The sequence below is a fragment of the Zeugodacus cucurbitae genome, chromosome 4, assembly GCF_028554725.1.
Source record: "Zeugodacus cucurbitae isolate PBARC_wt_2022May chromosome 4, idZeuCucr1.2, whole genome shotgun sequence".
NCBI lineage: Eukaryota > Metazoa > Arthropoda > Insecta > Diptera > Tephritidae > Zeugodacus > Zeugodacus cucurbitae.
Window position 1 is genome coordinate 37,065,054 of NC_071669.1, and position 25,807 is coordinate 37,090,860.

The window sequence follows — 25,807 nt, forward strand, 5'->3', positions numbered from 1 at the left end:
TCTGGAAAACGCAGAACAAACGGCGCGGTTGTTGCTTCCGATGATATCAATATCATCGGCATACGCCAGGAGCTGTACACTCTTGTAGAAGATTGTACCCTCTCTATTTAGTTCTGCAGCTCGTATTATTTTTTCCAGCAATAGATTGAAGAAGTCGCACGATAGTGAGTCACCCTGTCTGAAGCCTCGTTTGGTATCGAACGGCTCGGAGAGGTCCTTCCCGATCCTGACGGAGCTTTTGGTGTTGCTCAACGTCAGCTTACAAAGCCGTATTAGTTTTGCAGGGATACCAAATTTAGACATCGCGGCATAAAGGCAGCTCCTTTTCGTGCTATCGAAGGCAGCTTTAAAATCGATAAAAAGATGGTGAGTATCGATTCTTCTCTCTCGGGTCTTTTCCAAGATTTGGCGCATGGTGAATATCTGGTCCATTGTGGATTTTCCAGGTCTAAAGCCACACTGATAAGGTCCAATCAGTTCGTTGACGGTGGGCTTTAGTCTTTCACACAATACGCTCGACAAAACCTTATATGCGATATTGAGGAGACTTATACCACGGTAGTTGGCGCAGATTGTGGGGTCTCCCTTCTTATGGATTGGGCAGAGCACACTAAGATTCCAATCGTCAGGCATGCTTTCTTCCGACCATATTCTACAAAGAAGCTGATGCATGCACCTTATCAGTTCTTCGCCGCCGTATTTGAATAGCTCGGCCGGTAATCCATCGGCCCCCGCCGCTTTGTTGTTCTTCAAGCGGGTAATTGCTATTCGAATTTCTTCATGGTCGGGTAATGGAACATCTATTCCATCGTCATCGATTGGGGAATCGGGTTCGCCATCTCCTGGTGTTGTACTTTCACTGCCATTGAGCAGGTCGGAGAAGTGTTCCCTCCATAATCCCAGTGTGCTCTGGACATCCGCTACCAGATTACCTTCTCGGTCCCTACATGATAATGCTCCGGTCTTGAAACCTTCTGTTAATCGCCTCATCTTTTCATAAAATTTTCGAGCATTACCCATGTCGGCCAGCTTTTCAAGCTTTTCATACTCACGCATTTCGGCCTCTTTCTTTTTACGTCTGCAAATGCGTCTCGCTTCCCTCTTCAGTTCTCGATATCTATCCCACCCCGAACGTGTTGTGGTCGATCGCAACGTTGCGAGGTAGGCAGTCTGTTTTCTCTCCACTGCGGAACGACAATTCTCATCGTACCAACTGGTTTTTTGGCGTTGCCGTAGACCAATTGTTTCGGCTGCAGCGGTATGCAATGAGTTTGAGATGCCGTTCCACAGCTCCCTTATATCGAGATGCTGATGAGTGCTCTCAGAGAGCAGGAGTGCAAGTCGAGTAGAAAATCGTTCGGCTGTCGGTTGTGATTGCAGCTTTTCGACGGCGAACCTTCCTTGTGTTTGTTGACGGGCGTTCTTTGCTGCACAGAGGCGAGTGCGTATCTTTGCTGCTACTAGATAATGGTCCGAGTCAATGTTTGGTCCTCGGAGCGTACGCACGTCTAAAACACTGGAGACATGTCTTCCGTCTATCACAACGTGATCGATTTGGTTGCGCGTGTTTCGATCAGGGGACAGCCACGTTGCTTGATGAATTTTTTTATGCTGGAATCTGGTACTACAGACAACCATATTTCGGGCCCCAGCGAAGTCGATCAGCCTCAGGCCGTTTGGCGATGTTTCGTCATGGAGGCTGAATTTTCCGACTGTTGTGCCAAAGACACCTTCTTTACCCACCCTGGCGTTAAAATCGCCAAGCACGATTTTGACATCGTGGCGGGGGCAGCGCTCATAGGTGCGTTCTAGGCGCTCATAGAAAGCGTCTTTGGTCACATCGTCCTTCTCTTCCGTTGGGGCGTGGGCGCAAATCAGCGATATGTTGAAGAACCTCGCTTTTATGCGGATTGTGGCTAGACGTTCATCCACCGGGGTGAATGCCAGGACTCGGCGACGGAGTCTCTCTCCCACCACAAATCCAACACCAAATTTGCGCTCCTTTATATGGCCGCTGTAGTAGATGTCACAAGGACCCACCTTCTTCCGTCCTTGTCCCGTCCATCGCACTTCTTGGACGGCGGTGATGTCAGCCTTTAGTTGTATGAGGACATCAACCAGCTGGGCAGAGGCACCTTCCCAATTAAGAGTCCGGACATTCCAGGTGCATGCCCTCAAATCATGATCCTTAGTACGTTTGCAGGGGTCGTCATCAAAAGGGGAGTTTCTCATCCGAGGCTCGGTGTTTGTTTTCATTGGGGAGATTTTTTATGTGGTGGGTCCCAAGCCCTACGCACAACCGCACAAGCGGGCTTCGCCTTCTCACTTTAGCTCGCCTCCAAACGGATGTCTGTTAGCTACCCAGGGGATACTTGGTCTAAAACCGGAAGTCGTGAGCTGCTTGAGTCATATGCAAAAGAATCGTTCCTGGCCACTCCCAAGTGAATGGCAATCAGAAACTTTCCTCACTTGCGTGAACTTCTACATATGACCCCATCCCCCTACTTAGCTTCTTAGCTGAAATATTGTTAACGATTTTAAATTATTTCAAATCAAACATTCTTAGGTAACAACCACTTAATTTAACTTAACAAAAGCGGTACGTATGTGAAAAACAACTGGAGGAACTCTCTTAATGCGGCACTGATACCTGCCATCAACCAAGTACAACAGAAAGTACAACAACAAGTCCGTTCTAAATGGCGAACGTGCAACATACTGACAGTTGGGTGTTAACATCAAACGCCAGCAAAGCTAACAAACGAGCTGCGCTCCCAGCAAACGCCAAGTGGCACAAGCGCACACATACGCAACTTCGCATTATCTTTGAATAAGTGTAAGCGTATATGTTGAAATGTAATATTTTCCAGAATGCTGCACTTCAACGGGTGCATATTTCACTCAATGTCCGAATGTTTGTGCAACTGCTGTACGAATTGCCGGAGATAGTACGCTGCAACACGTCCACTTCACACTCACTCAACATGCTCGCCATTATTCACACCTTAAATGGGAATTTATTTGTTTCGACGCGGCGAAAACCCCTCAACTATTAGGTACTCCATGGCACTACCTTAGTACCTGACGCTGTGTTGTTTGCTTTTTTGAACAGACTGAAATGCGTTCTACCGCATACATATATGTGGTAAGGTCCCAGTGTGCCACAGCTCCATTCCGCGGGTAAACACACCAGTTCGCTACTAATTCTATTTTAACTTGATTTCATGTGGAATTGTAGATTCAGATTCAGGACTAAAAAGTAATCAGGAAAATACGGTAGATGCGGAGCAAATCGAAGCCAACTTTGACTTCGTTTCCATTGATTTGAGGCATGGTGAATCCCAAATATTCAAATCCTCTTCAATAGCTCCCTTGGGCCGTCTACGTTTTCGTAACTAATGTCTCCTGTAAGGAATATAAGAAACCATTTATAAATGATTGACTCGTCTAGCAGTGAAGTAAGACCGTGATAGAGATAGACGCATGAAATTCCGACAGCAGTGCGATCATATATACATATGTTTATATATATATGTATAATGTATCAGTAATCAAATTTAAGTATTTAAGTGTTTCAGAGATGGACCAAAACTAATTCTTAAACGCAACCATGTCGGTCTGCTCGGCCAACTTAACTGGCTCAAAAAGTTTACGCGCACCTTCAATATTAATTGACTCACGTTCTTTGTTTTACAGGTAACACTTGATAGCTTCACGATTGGACGCTTCACCTCGTACCTGCATGACGGTTGTCCGGATGGTTACATGCAAATCGCCGAGTCGGCGCGCACTCCCATCGGCGGCATGTGGTGCGGCACATCCTGGGGCCCAGTGCTGTTCTACAGCGAGACCAGATCTTTGATTTTCACAATCAAATTGAACAAGTAAGTGCATTTCACTAATTTTTTTACGATTCATGTTAATTTCTTGATTCTCTCTCGCCAACTTCCGCCGCATTTCATTTAATGTACTTGAAATCCTTTGCAACGAGACAAATTGAAATTACAAATGCAACACTAATTCGTACTAAAAACTTTTCGCTAACAATCCCAACAAACAGGGAACTGCTAGTTACTCGATTGCATTTCATTTTCATCTGTCTGTATTCATTTTCCTAGCATTGTGTCTAAGCTGTTTTTTGTTCGAATTCCATTCAATTTTCGCCATTCTCCTTTTTCTATTTCCATATCTACTCCATGGACAATGCCAACGTTGTTGCTGCCACCACACCATGCGACGCCACTGCGAATCCCCGTTCACTAAACGGCTCACTCAACGGCGCTACTCAACTTTGTCGCTGCGTCCGTTTGACGCAGGCTGGCGCGGGACCAGAGCGGCTACAATTTCGACTTTCGCATCAGATACAAGGTTCTGTCGAAGGACAGTTCGGTGACGCGCTACGGCGGCATCAAGCTCGAAGGTAAATAGAAACAAATGCACCAGAAATAAGACGAACACTTTGTTGTCGGCAACCAGCAGTCAGCAGCCCACATAACGGGCCACCCACTAACTATTCTGCTCCTCTCATCCGCGTGCGCTTCCTGCAGCATTGTTGTGCTTCCTCTCCACTGTGTTTCTCCAGTGAACTTTTCTCCACTTCGCTGGCTGGATGCGCGGGTCCCTATAGGTTAAATAGATTTGAAATAAGCAAACACTGAGATTAAAAAAATTTAAATAAACCTAATACATTCAGTTGGGGCAACAGTGTGTCACAACACGTACTCCCTCACACACACACACAAAATACACTCGAATAACTAACAAAAGTTGAAAATAGTGAAACTTTTAAAATGTGTAACTTTTAACAACATATTTGGGCTACACAAAAACGAAAAGCGTAGATAGTTGGTAAACAGGACGACAAACTTTTTCATAGAAATTTTTCTGTTTCATTTTTCATAGAAACATATTTCAAATTGGTATGTTCATAGTTTGTAATAACAAGGCTGTCAGTGTGTTTACTAAGAGGTATTAGAGAGCTCAAGCTCGAATTCCAAAAATTGAGTAAAATTGTTGATTTACCCTATGTTTATGGGAATATAACAAATATTTTACCTTTTCACAGATTTGTTAAAAACAAAAACTTACTAAACTCCAGAAGTAAGGGGTACTATAAGCAGATATGTATATTGGAACCGGTTCTATCTACTTCTGCTAATATTTATATATATAAATACATATTTGGCAGGTATCTGAGAAGAAACAAATATTTTTCAGATTTCATTATCCATTATTGTTGCCTAAATGACAATATAACGATTATACCATTTAGATACCGAATACAACTTCTCTATATCTGAAAAAGTCTTTTTGCGGTGAGTTCTTCTTCATTTCTTTAATGTGAAGAAACATCAGCCAAAAGTTATATTAACTTGGTGGAAGTTTATAATGAACATGCTCTAGCTGAGCGAAAGTCCTGCGACAAGCTAATGCTCTGTTTGTGGCATCAAAAATGCATAAGCTTCTAAAGCCGAGTGAAACCATTAATGCGCAACGCAACCGATAATAACTTATCCAATTGAATCAAGCAATTGCCAAAACTCCCGCAATTTGCGACTTAACACTAAGCAGTAATATTCCATCATGACGACGCTCAGCCTCATGTTGCTAAAACGGTGAAAAACAATAGAAAACAGTGACTTTGAAGTTTTGCGTTACCACTCTTATAGCCCAGATCTTTTCCCTTTGACTACCATTTGTTCCAGTCGATGCTGAATACCCTCACTGACTTGTTTCATTCTTGGCTTTGTATTTATCAAGATTGTCCCAGAATACCAAAAAATAATTTTTTTTAAATATTAAAAATATTTTATTAATTTGTCAAGTGAACAGAATGGGCGTGCAAGTCGGCATATAATATCAGAGAATTTAAATAAGACAAAATTCAACCAGAAGTAATCATTATAACAAGGGTATTGGAGCTAGACCAAAATCTATACCGATTTCATACTATATTTGTGAAGGTTGGGATAATGCGTGAAATAACTTTGGTATATTCGCTTAGTTTTACTGTATAAAGCCAACACATAGCTTGAAAATCACATATTAGGTATAAGGGAACTTTTGAAAATATTGATCCAATTTTATGCACTTTTGTTGCCACAGCTTTGTTACTAGGAAAATATTATCGCATTAAGATACCTTGGGGGTCGACCGATATTGTCAGTAGAAAGTCAACCAGAGTCACTGAAATGTTCATATTCGGTGTCTGAGCCCTTACTCTTCTGACCCTAGTCCAATTTTGACCTTAAGTCAAACTTTAAATATCTTAGAAACACTGTTTAATTCCCTACAATATAATTAGTACTTTTGTTATTTTTCGTCACTTTTAGTAGTAGTCGTGGTTATTCTCCAATTACTTCTTTCATTTCGATATTCAAACAATTTTTTTTTTTTTTTTTTGGTAAAAAAGACAAAAGAAGAGTTGTCTGCTTGTTTCATAACAGAAGATATTTCATTTGCAGTGTTTACCAACAGACACATTGGTAGATTTTCCACACTAAATTTTAAATCTTAAGTCGTTGTGGAAAAGTAATAAACTGTACATTAATTACACACACAAATATTTTCCTATCACTTAATTAAACGTATACTAAACACAAAAGAAAAAAGGCGAGATGGCCGTACACTTGTGATATTCTCGGGAAACACTTTGCCAACTGATAAAATCTCGCATCGTTTGCCAAATTGATTTCAGTCTACAAGGAGCGCCTGAAAAAATTCCTATCCAAAACAGAAGTTCGTTTGCACACTAAATTGTTTACACAGAAAAGAAAAATCAAGATTTTGTATTAACTAACGATTAAGCGCTTGAGCACCAATGCCAGCACATCGGCAGTTTGTCCTCAGCGTCGAATAGTGTGCTTATTCACTTCATGTGCTTCCTACTCCCTTTTTCAGAATTGCGGCAGTGGTATAATCGCAGCAGTTTCCAGAATCAAAATGCAATCGAAGATTTCACAAACTCCAGCGGCGCCCATTCGGATCGCTATGGCCAGGACTTCAGCTTGTTCAGCGCCTATGCCAACAATAAGACTTTCATGAGCTCGTTACAGCCCGCTGTGGAAAAGGACGCGCTCAACTACACGGCGCCAAAGTACTATCTGGGTGAGTGAAATTTACGTATATTTTACGCAAAATTATAGTTTGTGATTTCAAATTCTTTTGATATCTTATTTCGTGTGCTAATTGTTGTCTTAATTCCCCCTCTTATTTAGGCGATCTCATACCGGGCACATATTGCTCACGCATCTTCAGTGACTGCGACAGGAAGGCGTGCCGCCTGCAATCACCCAACTTTCCCGGTATTTATCCGCGCAACCTGACCTGCTACTACGCCGTGCGACAGGTGAGTTTATAATGCAATTAATATATGATAGCAGAATTCCAATGATAGCAGAATTCGAATTAGAAAACAAGAATTTGATGAAGCTATAAAAGCATTCTCATTTACATAATCACTCAAAGCTTGGCGGAACTCACTCCCCAACACTGCTGCTCACTTGCTGACTTGATCCGCAAGTGCAGCGAATGCATGACCATCATCAAGCGAAGCATACCAATTTATTTTAATTTGAATCAGACATTCATTTTGAATTCATTTCAAGAGCCTTTTGGTTACCATAGCAAACAAAATTTCCGGTGAGAGAAAGAAAAGAAATAAAATCCCCACTTTTCGAACATATCTCGGAAGAATGTTAGCAAACACGTCAAAAACACAAAAACTATATTCAAATAAGAACACAAGTGAGCACGGAGGCAAGAAGACGGTGCACGAAAGTCAAACAGCAGAAATTTCGCAAACGGAAATTTCGAAAACCACTCAATGTAATGAATGCCACTCGCTGTTGAGTAACGAGTAATAATAACAGATAAATAGAAAAGGCGCTAAAAGGCAAATGTTTTGGCAGATTTTAGAAGAGTACCATATCAGGAGGATATTTGTTTCGAGCCGAAGCTGGAATCTTGAATGAAAGCAATTTGCACAAATTACGAAGACCAATTTTTTTTTTATTAATTAATTAAAGAAACTAGGTCTCTAATATCTGAGACAACATGTAGTACAAATTGTAGTATACTTCAGAAACCATATGTGTATCACCGGTGTTCCGAATTTTGTTTGAAAGCAAATGGGATTCCGTACTACAATACGGTTCTAGAAACCATTGAAATTTTGTGATGTTGTGAAATGTACTACAACACACCGAATCTTCTGTCACAATCATATGTTTTCTGACAGTTTGACATACAGAAAATAAATTAAATTCAAAATAAATTGAAATCAAAAAACTAAATTTGAAAAAAATGATGTGAAAAATATGTTGAGAAGTAATAATTATAATGAACAATAATTTTTTAAGATTGCTTGAAGTTATGACTAAGTCTGGATCAAATTTACTGCCTGTTATTCATAATTATATTTTTCTTTAATTTATTTGTATCAGCTGATAGGTGTAAACATAGTACAATACTACATGTGTGTCACTATGTTGGTACATGGTTTCTTGAGCTTTTATTGCCGTACACATCGTAGTACTGAAACCATATGTCTGTCTTAGGCATAAAAAAAACACTTTTTGAACTTGAGTTCTGATATTGGTTCTCCATTTGCACTTCGATATGATCAAAGATGGCACAAGCTTTCTACTGGATCCTTATTAAATGTCGTCACGAGATGTAATGCGCATATCTCTTCAATAACCGATAAAGCAACAGCGAATATGACAAGAATCCATGTTTTGTTGTAAATTTGCTTACTCCTGCAGTGTCGAAGGCAGCATTAGATATTCTTTGACATTTTTAAGGATCAATAACCAACAGGCCTTCTGATGAGTAACACATTTGCTTGCTCTTGAATGAAATAATGCTGTGTGTGCTGAATGTGCAGTATCAGTGTTGTGAGTCTGATTATTTGGTGAAGGTGATGTTTGTCAGCGTTATATGTTGAGTTGTATGGAAAACCCAAACTCATTTATTCAATAATGAGAACGAAGATTTAATATTAACAAATTCCTTGGAATATCATCATCCATTTATATATTTATACACATAGGTGTTTCGAATATAATGACCCATATTAAAGCTTAATTTAATATTTACGTCTTTGCCATTTCTTCACCACCATTTCGCATTCATAAACTCGTATATTTATATGTGTGCTACTTCTAAGCCCATTTTCATTCAAAGCAAATCATTTCTCAAATAATGAAATTGAGGAATTTCCTCATGTGTTAACCAGCTGTGCTCAATAGCATCACGGCCAAGTGTTCGCTGCTATTTTCAGTTCACAGTCCAGTAACATCGGGTCAAAGGAAAATGGGACAACACACAAACGCACACAGTCTTGTTTGCAGAAGATTCTATAATCCCACAGACTTACATAAGTGATCACATACACACACACACATTTCTACCGGTAAAATAAGGTTATAAGGCCGTTGTCTGTGTTTAGCACAAAAGTAAATGAGTGAGTAAATAAATGAATTGGCACACGGCACATGAACAGAAGTTTAACGAGCGCTTGACTCCTTTACAACTTAATGCCTCCCAAAGCTCACAATCACATTTGCAGGACATTTTCTTTAATTTCTCCGGAGTGAAAGCCACATTTTGCCTCGCACCGTCCGTTGTGGATGGCTTCGATGGCATAGCAATGCCCGGCGTTTACTCGTGTTCAGGCCTAGTGTTAATGAGTTTAGTATACATGTACATCAGATTTTTCCCGCAACTGGCACCGTATAGTAAAATCTCTCAAAAAATTTGTCTCTGCTTATGAGTATAGACGGTTCTTGGTTGGTATTGAGGTAGGATATTTATTTAATGGGACGACAAACAAAAGTGCTACAGGTGTCTGTACCAATGTGAGAAGTGGTCTTGTAGGCACTCACGCTCCGATTGGCGCATGTTATCGCTTTCTCGGCAACTTACATAAATATGGCTTACAGTTAATATGAAAAGACCGGCATATACATATAATAAGGAAGAACTGGAATTTTTTAATATTCGTTCTAATATTTCAAATACATAAAAGCAGATTAGTATATCTACTAGATCTACAGATTAGTATATAGAGTTCGCATTTATTATCTATTGTTCTTCTTTTCAAGTATTCCTTTTTATCTGTCATCTTGGTATAGTCCTATAAACTCTAAGTAGTCATGAAATGGCTGAAATTCGAAAGAATAAAGCGTAATCCAATTTAGTAGCTCGTTGACGTAGGTGGTAGGTATAAAAAATAACCGTTCTGGGCAACTTTTAAAGCACTACTGTGTATAGGACCGTACCTTTCCTTGTCTATCAATTTTTTACAAAAATTTTCTACATCTTTTGAAACTGTAAAACAGTTGAAATTCACTTAGATATGCTCCGCTTTCAAACATTTTAATTACATTTCATTGTAATTTTCCTCATTTTGCATTTTTTACTTTGTTACTTTTACTGTCAATTCAATGAGCGCCTTTCAAAGCACAACATTATTCTTCTTCCACTCGCTATTATCATCTATCATTTTGCTGTCATTTCGCTCCTCAAATTGCCTCTTTATTTTATTTGATTAAGTTTCTTGTCATGTCCTTGTCCGCACCAAAGCTGCTCGGTATGTATGGGAGTGCTATGTGTAATATAAAAAAGTACGAGTACATTAGCACAACATTCTTTAATTTCCAACAACAATGTGCACCTTCAGTCATTAAAAATAACTTTTTTACTCATCGTAGTTGCTTTTTCTTGATTTTTTTAGTTTATTTGCGTAGGCGTTCGCTGATACATCATTAACTTTCGTCGGTGTGGTTAAACTTCGTCAAATAAAATAACGGCAGTTTTGTTCTAGAATTTTCAGATGTAGTGAAATTAAATTAGTGGCATTTTGATGGAAAGCGTGGTATTAAAAGAAAAGGTCAGACTAATTTAATGTATAGTAATATTTATTAAAGATTATACGGCATCGAGTTTATATTTGTAGTAGGAGAAATGTATAATAAATGTTTAAAAATAAGTTAAGGTGTTTGAAGTCAGTTTTCCAAAAGACGGAGGTTGTGTTAAATATATTATATATCAGGTGTAAAACCTTTTCGCAAATACACGAGGTGAGCTTTCAAGTCTGAAGACAGTCGTTAAGATTGATAAATATATTGTATCAGATTCAGGGAGGTCATATCTATTTGACTAGGTATACAAGGGTTAAGGTTAAGTTAGGTTAGCTTAGTCTGATAGGCCAATAAGCAACACATAGAAGAGTTTTGATCCTTTGCGATACTAGATGGATCATCATGAGGAGTAGCAATCTTTAGTATGCTTGCGCGGGACCCGAATTTTAAAAGGTTATGTGAATTCACTATCGAAAGCCCAACCAGATTTTTTCACTGTAAGGCTACCAAGGCCGAGCGTAATCAAAATCACAAAAACAACGTTAAATGAACATTGAACCCGAAAGTGATGGTCAATTTATGCCAAAAATATGTAAATTAGAAATACAGTAATCCCCGCTTAAGTGCCCCTTCTTAATATGAAAGACTTTTGAGACACTTAATAAATCCCGCTTAAGTGTCTCGAGGTGCTTACCACGCATTTTCTCAAATACTTCGATCTTATATTTTTTCTTTTAGAATGAAAGTCACATGTATTTCTTATTAATAACAAAAATACTTATTAACAAGTAAGGAAGGGATAAGTTGGGGTGTAACCGAACATTTTATACTCTCGCAATTTATTTACGACCACAATTTGACCCACATATTCGTCATATATATTGTACAAAGTCCATTGAAAGTTGGAAACCCTAATATTAGGATAGAAGCACCGAGGTCCTCATGTTCGATATATGGGACCTTGAAAACCGATTTCGGCGATTTTTAGAATGGGGCTGCCACACTAGTATTTGTACAAAGTTCTGCACCGATATCTTCACTAGTGCTTACTTTATTTATTGTAAAGCAAACGATTCAGATCGTCTTCAAAGTTCTGGTATATAGGAAGTAGGCGTGGTTGTGTTTTCACAACATATCATTGGGATGTAAGGAAACTATTACAAACCAAGTTTCATTGAAATTGGTCGAGTAGTTCCTGAGATATTGTTTTTTGACCCATAAGTGGCAGACGCCACGCCCATTTTCCATTTTGTAAAAAAATCTGAGTGCAGCTTCCATCTGCCATTTCTTATGTGAAATTTAGTGTTTTGGACGTTTTTCGTTAGAGAGTTAACACACTTTTAATAATTTTCAATCTAACCTTTGTATGGGAGGTGGGCTTGGTTATTATCCGATTTCTTTCATTTGGACTGTATTAAGAAGTGGCTAAAACACTGCAGAAAGTTTTGTTTATATAGCTCTATTGGTTTGCGAGATATGTACATAAAACCTATTTGAGGGCGGGGCAACACCCACTTCCCTAACGAAATTACATCCAAATATGCCCCTTCATAGTGCGATCCTTCATACCAAATTTTATTTCCATAGCTTTATTTATGGCTTAGTTATGGCACTTTAGGTGTTTTCGGTTTTCGCCATTTTGTGGGCGTGGCAGTGGTTCGATTTTGCTCATTTTCGACAGCAATTTCCTATGGTGCCAAGAAATAAGTGTGCCAAGTCATCAAGATATCTTAATTTTTAGTCAAGTTACAGCTTGCACAGACGGACGAACAGACAGACATTCGGATTTTGACTCGTCTCGTCACCCTGATCATTTTGATATATATAACCCTATATCTAACTCGTTTAGATTTATGACTTACAAACAACCGTTATGTGAACAAAACTATAATATTCTCTTAGCAACTTTTGTTGCGAGAGTATAATAACAATAAATATGACATAATAACATTACAAAACTATTTATATGTTTTCCTTTTGACAATACACCGCGCATTAAACGTCAAAAATATGAAAAGGCTCTTAAAAAGGAAAATTGTAATCAATTTTGTATCTTAATATTACAGGCATTTAAGCGGGAAAGGAACTTCAGCAGATGTTCTTAATCGGGGAATTTTATATGTCAATTTAGAGAAAAAACAACTATACCGCAAAATATGGTCACTTAAGCGGGAAAGGCACTTAAGCGGGGGGCATTTAAGCGGTGAGCCCTGTATTTACATTGTGTAACCACCCTTAGTTTCTATGGAAATGTTAGATTAATTTTACAGTACAAAAGATAACTGTACATAAATCATCTAACCACAATAGAGATCGGGTTTTATGGTATTTCAAGTGTTTCTCAATTCTCCAATCACCAATCATCCATAGCTTTCAGCTCTTTAACGGAGTTAAACCCTCCTCCATCATACCTGGGAGTGTATTTACCTTCTATATTGAAGTTGTTGATACGCCGGTAAATACAGAAATTGTGTCGATACTAATAAGATTCGTATACAGGCCCAGAAATCTCTGCTGAAAAACAATCTGAAGTTCTGCACAATTTACGCTGCTTCATACTTTTTAGTTATGGCGCAATGGCTGCAGAAATTACAAATAATACGAGTTTTGGAGTGGGCTCATGCTGCATGAAAGGCAAACGATGGGGTGGTAATGTTTTAGTGAGATCATCACGCATCGAATCCTTAATTTTTACAAGATTGAAGGCCGATCGGCCTGTAAGTTTTCTGCATAGAGTAGTCTACCTTACCCAGTTTTGCGACGAAAATAACTTTGGCATCTTGGCATTTGATTAGTGCGAGAGCGAGCTAAGCAGACAGTATTGTAATGCATGGTTGCAGGAAAGGTTTGAAACTTTTAAAAGTTCTGGTCTACATTTTCAGAGTAAATACATGTACATATATTTTCATTATATTTCATGTTACAGTTTGAATGTGGTCAAAACGGTTAATAATCAAGTCCAGTCAAGATATTAAAATCCAATTTTGCAGAAATACAGCATTGGAGAAAATGAAAACTTTTCAAGATCCCACATACCAAAGATGACCTCATGACCTCAGTTCCATTGGCTAGTTTTTTCCAATGTCGGTACATCTCTCAGACATTTTATAGAAATTAAGAACACAATTATTACTTGTTACATTTTATTTTGACGATGATATTGAATTTTAAGCCAAAATTATTTCTAAAAACGTTTTCAACTGCTTTCAATGTCTATATTGAATAATACACACCCAATAAAAGCCGGAAATTTTAGTTCAATATCTTTATTTTTCACAAGGAATGCGTTTCATATTTCATTTATTATGTATGTACATATTTCACGGAATCCTTCGAATCAAAGTACCGTGTTACGACGAGATGATTCTAAAAGGCTACTCTCACACTGCTTCGTACCCACGAGTATATATAGCTACCTATTTCAGTTTGCCAAAGAGCAAAATCGCTTTGCTCAACAGCTGGCAAATACTATTGCAAAAACAGCAGCAGTAATAAAACAGATAAATCACACGCTGATTACGAATTGCTTTCGAAGCATACAAAACTATTTATATTGCAGTCAGCACTTGGAATAGCGATTCGAATTGCTGAAATACCCGCCTCGAAGCAAAACGGTGTGCTTGGACGATTATGCGATGGCCGAAGCATCTATCAGCCATTTATGATTTCACGGCGATTCGCCTGTTTCTCCTTTCCGATACAAATTTATATACACGAGTCGAGTACTTCAAGCTATTTTAATACCAATGCACTCTTTGGCGCATTTTATGGGAAAATACACTGTTTTCCTTTGATAAATGTCTGCATATTTTCGAGGCCAACAATACTCGGATGTCTAGAGACATGAACATGTTTTGTTTTATTGGCGTTTTTTAAATTTGGAAAATTATGGAACGTGAGTGGAATCAAATGTATATGAACGTGGCATATTTATCCATGAAATACTGTATTTACTCGCACTCCCAATGCCTAGAACATATTTACAACAAAAGCAAATAACCTTACAGGTGCGCAAATGAAGTCGCCCAGTTTAGAAAAAGTGCAGCCATCATTTAGAGATAAATGGTTTTTCTGCTGCGAGCCAACAGCGCATTTTCAATACCAAAATATAATCTTCCATGTGTAAGTATGTATTGTAAAGCGCCGGGGTTTTTCGGTGAAAATTTATTGAGGAAAATAAATTGAAATTCCACCAAAAGAATTTTCTGCTGATTATTGAGAAACTTACACACTCTCCTTTTTGAACAGGAGCGACGAGTGAGCTGGAATCATTTCGTGATTTATGACAAAATTGTTCTTAGTAGTGGCAAACCAAATGTCATTGTATGTATGATAACAACTTTTCAGTAACTATCTCATATATATACATATGTATATTCACCAGCTAGGAAAGGCAATTCTTTTCACTTGTGTAGTGAAATCTTCAAGAACGCTCTCATCTCGCTCAATCAAAAAATTTAAACCAAAGTAATTACCCCAGACGAAGTCCTTAAAACCTCATAAAATGTAACAATCTCAACTTTTTATTAAATTATTTATGCGTTACTTTAATTACCCTTTTGCCTCTTTCAAAAGGAATGTTATATAAATTTCCGTTTTTAACTTAGAAAGGTGTTTTAACCTGATTTCATACAGACAGTTCGAAGATCAACGAGGCCTTCTCTTAACCTTAAGTTCAGACTTCCAAATCAATATATTTCAGGCAAGAGCATTAAGCTCACCACTGCGAACTGCTGCCAAAAATAAATCTATGTCAAAAGTAGATAAATGTAATTGATTTTTTGTCGATATTAATGCACTACATATGTATATGTATATTTATGTATTTGACAAATTTAGTTTGCGGTGTATAACAATATTATTGGCAGCTTTCTAAGAGCGACTTATTGAGAGAAAAATCAACCGACTACATGTCAGACCTTTCTTTAAGTTTCTCTTAGAAGATGAATTAATTTAAAACGGCGAAAGCCTTTTTATAGCTGAAAAATAAAAATTTTTCATCTTCTTATCTTTCTTATTCCTTTTCTTTATGATTTAAATATTTATAAAAATGCCGACTTTTAATTTCTTTGCAGCATGAGGTACCGCACGGCAAGCACGCAATGATTCTAGTAAGGCAAACAAAAGGAAATTTAGTATGGATATCCACTCAAGATACCGGAATCGGTAGCAAACCACCGCCTAGCACTAGCGAAAAGGATAAAAAGTTCGAGCCGCGTTTGAAAACATGGAGCGAATGCGATAATGTACAGGTAGGAAAATTTAAGAGATATCACTACACTAAAATTATTTACACAATACTATATTAGGATAAAATATTTTATATGTTCTGAGAAGATTTATGTGAGACGTCGAATTATCGAAAGCGATAACTTTTTTTTTAAACAAATACAAAGTCAATAAAGAGATGAAATTGACAGCTGCCACATTTGCAACACAAAGCTCAACCCAGACGAACCTCAAAGCTATGTGGACCTCGATGACTACTGTATAACTACTGTGAGCGGTTACCGCTCGCGTAAGAGTTTATGCCACTTTTTCTACAAAATCTTTTCCACTGCATATGGCGGCCGAAATACCTGTTTCTTTGAGTAATTAAAAATGTGAAAAACACTGGAGCGGGTTTATTTTATATTATTTGTTACATAGCTGTGCCGGGCGTTGAAAATTACCCTTCCATTTAGCACTCCACAAGCTTAGCGATGCCTTCCGGAAGCTGTCTTCTCTGCCAGCGCCTGCTCTTCTCAAAGGATAATCCGCCTTAGGTTTTTTCGTTTGAATGTTTTCACTCTTTCCCGTGCCAGCGCTTTAATTTCAAAAGATTTATCTGGTGGAGAATTTTGCTTACACTTAATCTTCTTTTTCTTAAAGAAGGGAATTTCTGTGCATAACATCTTACATTCTATAAGGCTGCTGTGCTTTATAATTGAAGGAATACCAAACGGATATTATGTAAGCTATTCAGTTTAAGGCGAGTGCTGTTAGCAAGGCGAAAAATATTAAAGAATTTTCATTAAAGTGGAAAAAAAACATAAACAAGATGCCAGTCGGCAGTGAAATCTGCTTTACTTTCATTTTTCCTACTTTCGTACACACTTTCGCAGTACAGTATCCTTCCATGCATACGAGTATATACTTATAGAAATGTGGAGCGTCATAAATTTGCCGTTATTTAATTATGCAGCCACGTTGTTGTGAGCCACTTTGAAGCGTTTTCATATGCTGCACACGAAATTTAATAAACATGTCGACCAAAAATTTCAATAACGAAATTATTGAATAACATATTTACGGCTGCCAAAAACAAAATGGAACTCCGTGCTTATATTGATGAGTGATGGCAACAGGTTACAAGTTGTGGTTACTCTGTATTTTTTGTGCGCAAAGTACACTGAAAACTGTGCATAATTCCAACAAGGAAAGTGGTTCCAAGAAGAAGCGGAAAGTGCTCTCAAATAGTGAGATAATGTAGCCTTCCGGAGAAGTTATGCCATGTAATAGATCTTTGGAAATGAAAGGTTCAATCAAAACGGGGTTTCAATGCCATACTAGATAAATAGCTATTGTCGAATAGAAAGCACGAAGTACTCGTAGACGAGTAACTTCCGATTAGGCGCTCAAGGAGCAAAATTCAGTTTTTTAGATGATCAAATGAAATATCAACATTTTTGAACTTTTCAAAACTGAATAATACTCAGTGAGTACCGCCATACATATTAAGTTCACTAATATTATTATTTGATTACACTGTACAATCTCTACTCATGAATCATGAGTACAAAATGTTACTTATACGGCATGTATTCCACTAAACAAAAATCGCCTAACAATTGAACGACTTTAAACTAAATATTTTCACACATTTCAATGTTATGCTCTATTAGGACCTCTTAAGGCCCAAATGGAAGTCAACGGTAAGCAAGCTAGACTTATACGTATATCAAAGACACTCTATAGTAGCACCTGTAGAGTAGCGATGCAACCAAACCAAAAATCAAAAAAATTTTATATTCTCGCAACAAAAGTTGCTTACTTGTTGTTAATACTTTTTTCAGAGAGTTAGTAGTTTTTCTTTTTGTTTTGTTCACATAACGGTTGTTTGTAAGTCATAAAACTAAACGAGTTAGATATAGGGTTATATATATCAAAATGATCAGGGTGACGGGACGAGTCAAAATCCAAAGGTCTGTCTGTCCGTCCGCCCCTGCAACCTATAACTTGAGTAAAAATTGAGATATATTGACGAAACTTGGTAAACATACACCGCGAGATGGTTGCTTTCGAATATGGGCAAAATCGGACCGGAGAAAAATGGCGAAAATGGAAACACATAAAGTGTCATAACTAAGCCATAAATAAAGTTATAAAAGTAAAATTTGGTATAAAGGATCGCCTAGTAAGGGGCATATTTGGATGTAATTTTTTTGGGAAAGTTGAAGTACCCCACCATACATCATGAAAATAGTTGTTGATAGTTGATAATAAACACGCCCACCTCCCAGACAAAGGTTAGGTTGAATATTAAATATAGTGTGTGTTAGTGGTGAAAATGAGTGAAATCGGTTCAGGAATTACCTCAGCCTATATTCGATATATGATGATTTTCGTTTTTCAATTGGACTTTGCCGAATATATGGGTCACATTGTGTGTGATCTTAATAAAAATGTAGCAATAAATTGCGAGAATATAAAATGTTCGGTTGCACCCGAACTTAGCCTTTACTTACTTGTTTTAATTTTAAACTAATACAAATAAATGAATTTTTATTAAAGATTAGCTTTACTCTAAACTAAATTGTAGTGCAATGTCCTAAGTAACACTATCTCCTGATGACTATCTTCAATGCCACCGCACATACTCCTCTCCTTGTTCTGCTCTATTTATATGTATTTGTGCACAAGCCGTGGAATATAATTTATTCTCCTCATTTAACGTAGTTCCATATATATACGTTTATTTACAGTGAAACATCGTTAATATAAATTTTTAAGAAAAATAACTGTGGTAAGGATATCCACAGTCCAATACTACAGTACAAAAAACATAGAGGACTAAATAAAATATAATTAATACTTCAATACAATTAAATTACAAATTACGTCCAAGTTTTTTTCTCATTTGGTCTATTATATGTATATACTGTAATATTTATATACTAAGAAATCTAATCATAGAAGAATCACCAACACTCTTAAGCTCACAGTTCCTTTCCAACTGCTTGCATATTTATAGTGGTTCGCCTTCTATTTATCTGTAATTAATCAATAAAGGCATTTAATTACATGACACCTGAATGCCACCAACACAACACACCCACATTCTTAATCACTGAACAATTTGATGCCGGTGGTCTAACCACCCCTAATTAAGTAGGCATATCGTAGTTATTGTGGCGCAAGTGTAACCGAATAATGCGCCAAAGAGGGATGACGCACGTGTATTTAAAGTGAATCAATTAGTCTAAGGCTTCTCAAGTTCAATGACATTATCATCAGTTGATAATGCGTTCGGTAGATTGTTCATATCTTATACCACGAAAAAACGAAACCCTCTATGTTATGGCTTACTTATATCTACTTGAAGAGCAGAGGTTTGTTTGAGAGATTTGTCGCTGAGGAAGGTCGAGCGGCTTCAGTTCTTGCAGTTCAGTTCACATTCTTTACAGAGCGTGAATTTTCGTAATAAAGTTGAAGAATTTGTAAACGTTGTTCAGGCGTAAGTCTTTCCATGATGAAGTGCCAATCGGTACTGAACTAAAATAACATGACAGCTTGACACGACTCATGCGTGATCTGCCAAAAAAAGGCTATTGAAAAAAGTACCTTTACTTGGATCACCCGATATTACACTGAGATTTATTTCCGTTCAGATGATGGATAGGATTCTAAATTGTATACACTGTGAAATTAAGTCCATTAAATGAGTTATTATTAATTTATTTATCAATTGTATTTTAATTTTCCTATATCCTTAATTTAGATATACGAGAGAACATATTGGCATTTTCAAGAATTTTCTTTCAGGTGTACACTCCGTGGCATACTTACAAAATAAAGACTCGAAATTCTAATCACATTTAGGGTTAAATGAAATCTCCCACAGCTGGGCATATAGAGGTCAATTACCGGCATAAGCTTTAATCGCCAACACATATGCATGCTTACACAAACTCGTACAAGTCATGGGAAAGCATATGCATGTTCGGACAGTTAAATGGTTTCTGCTTTCTATCGGGGCGGACAAGACTGCAGCAGCATATGCCAGCTCGGCACATGTGTAAATCAAACTGGATATGCAAATCTTACATACATATGTGTTAATTCGTCCGCTCAAAAATACTCTTCTACACAAACCGTTCTACAGTTGTGCAAACAAAATGGCGTTGATCCGCTTTAAGCTGCGCGGCATCAGCGCGTTCAAAGGGCAGATGGTCGGTTCCAATGTTGCGGGCGCTTCTGTGTATCCACCGCGAATCTTAAGCACGCTAATTCATCATATTCATGAGCACCATTTGGCCCTGAGTGGTGTCCAACAGCGCGCGATTTGAACCGCCTCCCTGCAGTGCGGTCAGCAACAACGGAATCAACGGACGGATTTTCGCACGTCCTCTCGTTTCAATTTTTTCGGCAGTGCTCCCAGTTTTATTCCATTTTCTTTTAACGGTGTTACTAACAGATTTATTTTGTTGGGCAAAAGTTTTCCCATCGCTTGCACACTTTTTGTCGCTGCCAAGTTTCGTTGCTCTTTTACCGGTTTTTCTCTTGTAGTTTTTTGTGTTGGTAAAGTTTGCATTCCAACGAGGCGTATTAGCATCATAATGGGAGCGCGTGTCTTGCCGCTAAGTGTCGAGGGCAACGTGTTTACTTTCCCACTTAATGGCTTCGCTGCACACCAACAATCCTTTTAGGGCTTTCGTTTGCAGTTTTACTTATTTAATCCGCGATTTTATTTCTCTTAGCAGCTTTCCATTTCAATTTTCATACATTAACCCCTCACTTTTTTGTTTTGTCACTCTAAGGCTCACTGAACTAAGTGCTTCCGCTTGTGCCGCTCATCCCACCATCGTTTACGGCACCGCATCATTGAACATTAAAATGTTTTGTGTTCTATATAATAAAAAACGGTGTACTTAGATGAACAGAGATATCTAATCTTTATTACACTAGATTCAAAATACATTGTTTCCATGGCCTATAACCAGCTACAGAAATGTTTTCTAAGAGATTTCTTAAAAAGCTCTTTTTGAAACATAAGTTATTGTTCAATTCACAGTTTTAAAGAAGTATGAAAGAGGGTGTTTTCTAGAGGGTGTTTTCTAGATTAGTACACGTTAGACATTCCGAATGTCAAACACTTTCTAACCTTAATTACACCTAATTTCTATATATCTAACGCTCTCGAGACTATGGTGCAGTTTGAAGGAGGTACTCCCTACTTCAATGAATCTACTTCACTGGTCTCACTTTTTCCTTTTCTTCCCTAAACATATATCTTCAACTCACATCATTCACACAGTATACATATGTACATATGTATGTCTCTGAATAACGGCAGTTGGTATAATTTCGCTCGTTCAGCAATAAAAATTGATGGATGACCGGCACTGCACCACACGACACCAGCATTGCCTCGCTTGCCCAGAAGCGGGACGGACATCAACCATTATCTTTGACACCAGCACTTGCATTTTGCCGTATCCATTCGCCAACCGATCAAAGGATGGACCATGAACGTTGAAGCGCGCGTTCGCTACACACATATATGGATGCAAACATAAGTATAACAGATGTGAATTCTGCCGAGTCATTACTGGCGAGCGCTGCATCACCTAATTGCTATCTTTGGGCGGGCGATATCGTTATTCATCTTGCATTCATCCAGCTAAATTGGCAAACACATTGCGACTGCGGCGCTCGGGCGTTTATCCAAATTATATCACTAGAAGCAAATAAACATAATTTCGAAATTGAATTTAGGATATGTGTTTTGTTATTGAGCGATGCAAGGCTAGCTCTATCAGCTATTTCCCAGCACTTTGCACCCATAACCCATACATTGTTTGTTGAATTTTGTTTACATGTGGCTTACATCGTTTTCAAAGAGTTAAAGTGCCAAAGAAAGATATACACTATCAACAGACATAATGTTATTGAGTGTAAAGCAAAGAAACTGGGTACAGTATGCTCAACAACTTTCCGATGATTTTCATATTTTCCATTTTCGAAATACATCTATTGCTCCTGTGAAGTGATACACGCTCTAGCAGAGGCGGATCCAGAAAAAAAATTTTTGGGGATGGGTGGGGTTTCTTTTACGAAAAGTTTTATTACTCAACGTATTTTTAATATAGCAGTTCCCTCGCGAAAATTCAGTTATTATAGGACATGTTTTGTTTTTTTTTTTTTTGTGTATTTTTCCCAAAGTACGAATTTGATGCTAAAAAGCTCGAGAAATATTTTCTTTTTATGAAAGGGTGATCAACTGTTCAGAACAAAACTTTCTTGAGGAGGTGAAAATGCTTTAGAAGCAGTGAACAAAACGTCCTTTGGGAATGTTTTCAAGATTTTACGCATATTGGCGTAATTGCCTGTTTCAAAAGCATCACCGGAAAGAAGTTTTTCAAGTTTAAAGAGAATTAAAACCTATTTACGAAATACGACAGGTCAAGATAGGCTTAATGGTCAAGCATCAATTAATATTCATAGGGATATTGATCTGTCAGTTGATGAAATACTAGAAGAATTCTTTCAAAAACCAAGGAAAATATAACATGGAATGTGAGATCCCGTGTAATCCTCAATTAATCACTGAGCTTCAGCGATACTGCTTGTACAAATGTAGAGAAAGTTCGAATTATATGAATAAGAAAAAAAACTTTGTAACTTATATAATTTCTAATAATTTGATGTGATTTTTTTGATCAATAACATCATTCCAAACCCATATCAACAAACATATATTTTTCTCTGAGTTTAGGGGGTGTTTTAACACCAAACCAAACACACCGAAACCCCCAATAAATAACAGAAACAATGAAAACTCTTAGCCTAAAATTATATTAGTATTAATATTCCAAATATTAACTGATGAAGAAAACATTGACGATTTGAATAGTAAAGAGAGAAAGAGAGAGAAGGTGATGAATCGATTACCATCTTACGCAGAAATGTTTGAAGCTCTATATATTTCTTTTAAATGGTTTGAAAGACGGGACGAATCGGATCCCAAAAAAAGGTTGTGATTCATTACGTCAACCCATTCTATAGTAACAATTTATTTAAAGTAAAATATTGTTTTATTTGCTTTGAAATTATTATTAATTATACGTATTAGCGGGAATTCCCCTGGTTTTATTTGATTGGCATAATCGGGATTCTACTGTGGCATACATATTTAGTTCGTATTATTAATACTATTAATTGCCAATACACAAAAAGAACACACTAAATAACAGCAAACTAATGTGAATTAGTTAAATTACACCAAAAAGTGTATTGCGGCTTATCCGCATTCCATTAAAAAATAAAACGAATAAAATCAAATGCTTAGTAGGAAACTTGATTGATATGAAGACAAAATGCGTTTAATTGATTACTATTATCTGTGGCTTAATTGGACATATAATTGTAAAGTATTTCTTTATTTTGGTGAAAAAATACACCGTTATCAACATACACCTATCTTCAAGACAGGTTTCAAGTTCCTTATAAGTTCCTCGAGTTCGAATGAAGTACTATGCATTGGGACGACGCGAGGTAATTGATAACCGCACAATTATATTTGAACACAGACTCTCCGAAAGGGCCTCTGCGGTAGCCGCATTTTTATTTTTAGCCCCAAAACCGCAATACATTTCGCCAATGAAATAAACGTTGTTGTTGCGCGTGCAAATTTGATGGTCTAAAACTACATAAATGTCGCAGTTTCGTAATTAATCGATTAATGAGGTGTCGGTTTTCGAGTAAACCACACAAACAAACTCATACACAGACACACAAATGAGAATGCCAATTAAAACAGCGATAAACAAGAGCTAAGCATTTTTGCCCTCTTCTACAAGCTACCCTAGTATTGAACTATACTTAAATTAAATTTTTCCTTTAATGCACTTAACTTATTTATACATTTATTTCCAGCGCTTTTGCATCCTTTTGTAGTTATTTGTTTAGCTTAAGCGGTGTACTCCACTACAAAACCCACGTATGCCAGTTCAAATCAATATTTATTTTTTCTTTTAACTGAAACTATCTCTCTATGTACTTCGTAGCCTCCAAAAGTAATTGCTCTAATAATCTGGAGTCACTCTGTAGCTTTTCCTTGTATCCAAATTTAGTCACCTTTAACTAATCGCCTCCCCTCACTGTTTTAAATGGAGAGGAACCAAGAATTTCTTGGATACACATACAAATTTTCGACCTCCGCTGTCCAAGTCTAACTTTCCCAGCTTGTGTGACAACCTCTGTTTACAAATTGAACGCAATTTCTTTAATTGTTTTCCAATACAAGAAGACTAACCCCATGGTTTTTGCAGGACTACGTGACAGTTTACGATGGCTACACAACACGTGACCCAGTCGTGCTAAAGTTTTGCGGCGGTGGACAAGCAGTACCGGCAGCAGTGTCCAGCGGACCAGAGTTATTAGTGGAATTTACAACATCGCCTTTCGGTACCTTCACAGGCACATCTTCTCAAGTGCTGCCCCTCTATGGATTTCAGCTAGATGTATGGATATTACGTGCTGTTAAATCAATTGAATAACTTATTCAACAAAATGTTTGCAGGTCGAAGTAATTTTCGTAGATGTGATGAGCCCGACGTATTCGAAGAATAAAAAACCGTGTGAGTTTTGGATACGCGGCGCTGGACGTGGTATACTTGAGAGCCCAAAACATTCGCTGGCACCAAACACCACTTGCCTTTATCATTTGCAAGGCATGGGCGTGTTTAAAACTTTCGATCATCTGAGTTTGTCGCGTCGAACAAGTGCTCAAGGCATGAACCAGCCGCTATTTCGCTTCAAGGTGTGGATATCGATGATGAAATTCAATTTGGATCCTGATTTTGGACAAATGGATGAGACATCTGTCGGCGCGATTGGCGTGCTGCAAACACAGGAGGATTGCAGTGGCATGCTACGCATCTGGGACGGTGCTCTAAGAGAGCCACCGGCATGTAAAGATCTCAACTGGTAAGGAAGAGATAGTAAAAGCATTTGTATTTGCATTATAATGTGTTTTATTGCAGCGCCAGTGATGTACCCTCGCACCCATTACTCTCACATTATAGTAATAATTCGACAAATGTTATTGCACGTTATTGTCGCGGTACTGTACCGCGCACCTGTGACCGCTCGAATATCAACGAGACCTATGCGCGACCATGCACGATCTCTGAAAGTTATGTCTCGAGTAGCGATAGCATAACGTTGGAGCTCAAGAACACAGAGTCAACAGTATTGCGGTAAGCACCAAGTAGTTGGAAGCATAGATCTCTTCTGTTTACCCATGTCTAACGTTTTATATGTCTTTAGCCCACTTGACTTCAAATTGAAATACGAGTTCATCGATCTGCACCAAGACGGTCTGCCGCTAGCTGGCGGCGAGAACGACTGTAATCGTAAATTTGTCAGCAGCCTCATGGATCGGAAAGACCCCGCAATATTTCGCAGCGTACGCAATATATTCCTCTTTGGACGTGGCGGCACACGAAACCTGAAATGCATTTATAAGTTTGAAGGACAACGCGGTGAACGTGTACGCATCAAATTACGTAAAGTTACCACACTAAATAGACCATGCATGTCGCGGGTAGATGAGGACATAAATCGCTCCTTCTGCTACGGCGATACTAATGCGCGCATCGAAGTATGTAGCACGTAGATTTAGCTAAACTGACTAAATAAGGAAAAATATTAACTTTTTGATGTGACAAAACTATGCT

At 37.9% G+C, this 25,807-nt stretch overlaps 1 protein-coding gene across 2 annotated transcripts in view; it reads left to right on the forward strand.

Annotated features, from left to right (window-relative positions):
- LOC105211555 (uncharacterized) overlaps nt 1–25,807 on the forward strand; it is a 54,287-nt gene that overhangs the window by 21,859 nt on the left and 6,621 nt on the right. For both annotated transcript variants that reach the window (XM_011183055.3, XM_011183056.3), the window contains exons 3-11: nt 3,697–3,884; nt 4,317–4,420; nt 6,901–7,107; nt 7,218–7,348; nt 15,941–16,117; nt 24,398–24,589; nt 24,649–25,055; nt 25,112–25,327; nt 25,398–25,731. In XM_011183055.3, the coding sequence (XP_011181357.3) occupies nt 3,697–3,884; nt 4,317–4,420; nt 6,901–7,107; nt 7,218–7,348; nt 15,941–16,117; nt 24,398–24,589; nt 24,649–25,055; nt 25,112–25,327; nt 25,398–25,731 (1,956 nt within the window). The remainder of the gene's footprint in view (nt 1–3,696; nt 3,885–4,316; nt 4,421–6,900; nt 7,108–7,217; nt 7,349–15,940; nt 16,118–24,397; nt 24,590–24,648; nt 25,056–25,111; nt 25,328–25,397; nt 25,732–25,807) is intronic.